The 5347-nt window shown below is 33.6% G+C and overlaps 1 protein-coding gene across 1 annotated transcript; it reads left to right on the top strand.

Annotated features, from left to right (window-relative positions):
• On the top strand, positions 1-1751 carry LOC126733049 (putative UDP-rhamnose:rhamnosyltransferase 1). The gene has a single exon (XM_050436165.1). The coding sequence runs from the start codon at positions 132-134 to the stop codon at positions 1539-1541; it is 1410 nt and encodes a 469-aa protein (XP_050292122.1). The 5' UTR covers positions 1-131; the 3' UTR covers positions 1542-1751.
• Positions 1752-5347: the final 3596 nt, after the last annotated feature.

Genomic DNA, 5347 nt, shown 5'->3' with positions numbered 1-5347 from the left:
CCTATTGACTACCATATTTGATATGCAGACAGATTTGTCGAGTTTCTTGAACATTCGCCCTCAAAATTAATATTAATTATAAAAGTGAAGATAAACTCAGAAGTCACCAGCACCACCAATCCATTAACTCCATGGCTGAGCCTAAGAAGCTTCACATAGCCATGTTCCCATGGTTAGCCTTCGGTCACATAATCCCATTTTTTGAGCTCGGCAAGCTTATTGCCCGAAAGGGTCATCGCATTTCATTCATATCCACCCCTAGAAACATTGAACGTCTCCCAAAGATCCCTCCACATTTAACACCCTTGATAACTCTAGTGAAACTTCCCTTACCCCGTGTTAAGAACTTGCCAGAAAACGCAGAGGCTACCATGGACATACCACACCACATAATCCCCTACCTTAAGATAGCCCACGATGGTCTCCAAGAACCTTTATCTCACTTTTTAGAAAATTCACTTCCTGATTGGATTATTCACGACTTTGCTCCTTACTGGTTACCACCAATCGCTACTAAGCTACGTATCTCCATGGCCTTCTTCAGTATTTTCAATGCATCATCCTTATCTTTCTTTGTACCTACAAAGTTGAGTATAACGGAGGTCCAAGAACCACGTTCAGAGCCCGAACACTTCATTGTCCCTCCTAAATGGGTCCCCTTCCCATCCAAAATAGCGTTTCGACTATTTGAAGCGAAGAAACTCTTCGACTACTATGATGAAAACGCTTCCGGTGTTTCGGACATGTTTCGTCTCATGACAGTGATGTCAGGCACCCAAGCCTTCACCATTAAAACCTGTATGGAAGCTGAAGGTGAATGGGTGAAGCTCCTTGGTGAGCTTCATAACATGCCTGTGATTCCAGTGGGCTTATTGCCACCCTCGGCTCAAGAAAGAGTAGAAAACGAAGATAGTACTTGGGATACAATTGTTGAGTGGCTAAATAAGCAAGAGAAAGAGTCTGTGGTTTATATAGCACTCGGAAGTGAAATTCAACCAAGTCAAGAAGACTTCACCGAGTTGGCTCTTGGGCTAGAGCAATCTGGGTTGTCCTTCTTTTGGGCTCTAAGGAAGCGAAGTGTTGCTGGGGACTCGGTTGAATTACCAGAGGGGTTCGAGGAACGAACCAAAGATCGTGGAATTGTTTGGACAGGTTGGGCGCCTCAGTTAAAGATATTAGCACACGAGTCAGTTGGAGGTTTTTTGACACACTGTGGTTGGAGTTCAGTGACTGAGGCATTCCAATTTGGACGTGCACTTGTTATGTTGCCTTTCTTGGGGGACCAAGGATTAATCGCAAGGTTTTTGGAAGAGAAGCAAACAGGAATTGAAGTACCTAGAAATGAACAAGATGGGTCATTTACTAGGGACTCGGTAGCTGAGACACTGAGGTTGGTGGTGAAGGATGAGAAGGGAAAGATTTACAGAGACAAAGCAAAGGAAATGACCAACATTTTCGGAAACCGAGACATCCAGTACCGATGTATAGACAAATTTGTTGAGTTTCTTGAACACCGAAGCAATGTCTCCATCGGTAATTAAAATGTAAAAAGAGTAGGCGCCAGAATTACGTAAACAAGGCTGTTCTTTATTTATTTGTTTAATCGTGGGTTAAAGCCAGTTGCAAGACACTTGTGTGTACTTACACTCAAGTGTGTAATAAGTTTTTTCCTTGTTAAAGATGTTTTGTGCATCATTGCTGTGTTACTTGTTCCTGTTGGGGTTTGTAAAAGTTGGACGTTGTGATGGTAACTATTTGTTGGGCTGTTGAGTATTAGCTGGGTCAAAATCATATTAGCTGGGGTCAATTGCAAAAATATTAAAAAATATTTACAAAGTCATTTTTACTCATGAAATTGGAGTTTTATTATCATGGGAAGGCGCATTTGATTGGAGAGTATGTCTAAAAATAGAAAGTAAGTAACTAAAAGTTGAAACAGACGGACACTTTTAGAGAAAGCAACTTTTAAATCTTACCAAGCATACTTTTAATTTTTTTTGGTTTCAAAAAGCCTGTTTTAACTTCTAAAAGCTGAAACAAACGGGCACTAAGTATACAAGTCTTTAGAATTTGTAGAGTTGATTGAGTGGTTTGTCTAAGTCCCAGTCAATGATAAGTCTCATAAAAGTACGAAAATGTCTACATACATAAAAAAATTTAACAAATTTTTTAGTCCGCTAATGTAGTATGCAGATTGTCAAAATGTGATGTCAGTAATGGAGCCAATTAAAAGCCAATAAAAACTTGTCAACTTAACAATTATAAAAAATATTGTAAAATTTTATGTGCCTGTAGCATTGCTCTGAAAGTATTGCAAAACCTAGGCCAACACCAACTTCCACTCCATTTTGGCAGATGTAACTACCTTTTAGTTGCATCGTGTATATGGTGGGTTTTGGGCTAATGTTCTCTTGTGGATCGATTATGTATAAATGCTCTATTAAACCGCATTTGTTTTGATGAAAAATGTTTTTCATTAGAAAATATTTTAAGAAAAAACTACTATTTTTTTGTTGCATTTTTGAAAATGCTCCTAAAATATTTTATGATGTTTGGTACGTATGAAAAATCAAACTCCAATAATTTTTTTAAAATTAAAGAGCTATATATAAATTTTACCTAATAACCCCCTAATTAGTTAAAAAAAAAAATTGTACTACACTTTTGTAAATTATTACAATGTCATTTTTTATTTTATTATTACGTTTATTACTCTTATAAGATATCTAGCTCATTAAACGGATTGATATATATATATATATATATATATAAATATAAGTAGGGGTTACAAACATTAGGTATCTCTATTATAAACACTAGACAATGTCATTAAGCTAATGCTCAACCAAAATGTATTCATGATATATGTTCCAAAAAATATATAAGTTTATGTAATGACTAATGCATTATTTTTAATTTTTTCATTTTACTCTTATACAATACATAGCTCATTACATCATATCATCTCTATATGGATATTGCGGGGTCCCTAACACTTTCCACTAAAAATAACCAAACTTTTGAATTCATGTCTTTTGGTTCGATACATAATTTAGATCCTAATTTAGCTTAGGATTCGTTAGAACCCCCTATAGCTTAAATTATAAAATCAATTAGACATAGGTGATTAATTAATCACACCTTAAAAAATCAATGATTGGTGGCAATTCCCTTAATATCAACAAGATAAAAGAAAGAGAACATACACACACACAATTCATAAATCAAGCAAAAGTGTTACCTTAATCTAGAATCGACACCCATTATCAAGGCCTATTTGGCTTGTTGTGGACGTAATCATTGACATAATTAATTTGCAGTTTAATAAGTGCTTATGGGGTGTGGCGGGTAAAGGCTGGGGTTTAAGTTTTCAGAAGGAAATTTCACATACATATACACTTAAATTAGATTAGAGTAGAATTTCTATCTTATATAAAAAGAAAAAAAAAAAGAAATAGAAGAAGATGAGGTCATCATTTTTTCAACTAGACTATCCCTAGTAGACTGGTTGTGAAATTTAGGGCTTCAAATGAGCGAAACCAAGCCAAGCCAAATATTAAGAGTTCAAGATTGTTCATTTAATTTTATTTCGAACAAGAACCAAGTTTGGGCCCATCAACAAAAATAATTACATGTTTAAGTTTGGTTAATTTGTTATTGAACAAGTTGGGCTTGTTTAGAAGCTACTTTTTACCTTGTTCTTTTCCCATATATTGTAAACACCAACACTAAAACCCCTTAAAAATTTATGGTAATAATTAATAAGTAAATTATAGTTAAAATTATGTTGCTCGAGTTAATTAACTTCTTAAAATAAAAATTCATTGTAGACACAACATATATGTTCCAAAAAATATATAAGTTTATATTAGGCAAAACTATCAAATGAGTTTTCAAAAGATCAGTCATAAAACAGTAGAAAGATTTCCTTTGCTTGTTCTTTTCTCACTCTCTTTTCCTTTTTAATAAGAAGAAGAAGTTTTAATAACCAATTTGATCAATTACAAAATTTCAAGAATAAAACACACCCACTTAATACTAGTATAAGAACATAGAAGTATATCAATTAAAATCCTCCCTTTTGTATATATAAGTCACGTACGCATAACCACATAGACATAAATATCAAATCCTTCAAATATGACCTAACAAATCATCATATGATGGAACCTCACTTACACTTCTCATCAAGTCATCAAAAGAACACTATCTATGACCTAATAACCTTCATAAACAATAACTAGAATTGTAATGCCTAGGGCGCATATTTCATTCTAAATCAAAACCTAGCATAAAGTCTACAAGATCATAATCTAAGCTCTAATACCATTAAAATTGTCACGCCCCAAACTCAACTATAAAGAGAGGTACATGACAACCACCGCATGCTTATAAAGTAAGCGTCCTACAAGTGTGCAAGGCCTTCATAACAACTAAAATTTATCCTAAAAAATACCTCAACAATTTCTTTATGAATAGATCTCTAATAATTTAATAGGAACAAAATCCAAACCTTATGTACATAATGCCAATTGGCCAATAAATATAAAACTATTAGAAGACCATCAAATCCCAAAATCACTAAACTTCTTTTCCTGCTCACAACACAACATCAAAAGCAGTTTTAGATGGTTTAGAAAATATTCAGTTATCAAAAGCTATAACTTACAATAGGTTCCAAAAACACATAAGCAGTTTTAGTGACTCAAAATAGTTTAAATACTCAAACATTTCCAAAATCACATATGTAGTTTTAAGGACTCAAAATAGTTCAAATATGCAAACGTAATTCATATTCTTAACAATCTTATGACTATGGTCACGCTATATCCCCGTGATTGGGCATTAGAGTACTAATGAATAACCCCCATTAGCCGGGTATCAGAGTACCAATGAATAACCCCCATTGATTTGGGTATCAGAATACCAATGAATAACCTCCATTGGCTGGATATCAGAGTACCAATGAATAATCTCATTGGTTTGAGTATCTGAGCATCAATGAATAACCCCATTGGCTAGGTATCAGAATCAATTCATTGTTAGATTGTCCATAATCATATATATGAAATCATAATTTCTAACAAAAATATATCTTATTCAAGCATGTATATAAAAATCATATACTCAGTATTAAAATATATTTGTAATAATCCTTTACTTGAAATCAGTGATACTATAGAAATGAAAATTCTAACAATTATAAACAATTTTCAGTAGTTAAAAATATATTAATATAAGCAAAATAAAATTCAATTAGGATGAGGTTACTTATCTCTAAAAGCCATACTAAAAGAAACTTCTCCCTAACACTTCTTTTAAAATCTTTAGACATCATCCAAAACAA

Source organism: Quercus robur, chromosome 6, assembly GCF_932294415.1.
Source record: "Quercus robur chromosome 6, dhQueRobu3.1, whole genome shotgun sequence".
Taxonomy (NCBI): domain Eukaryota; kingdom Viridiplantae; phylum Streptophyta; class Magnoliopsida; order Fagales; family Fagaceae; genus Quercus; species Quercus robur.
The sequence above is the reverse complement of the archived record's forward strand: the minus strand, read 5'-3'. Positions and strand labels throughout refer to the sequence as shown.

What these genes read in the sequence shown, in the direction of transcription:
- LOC126733049 (XM_050436165.1), top strand. Translation starts at nt 132, where the DNA reads ATGGCTGAGCCTAAGAAGCTTCACATAGCCATGTTCCCATGGTTAGCC.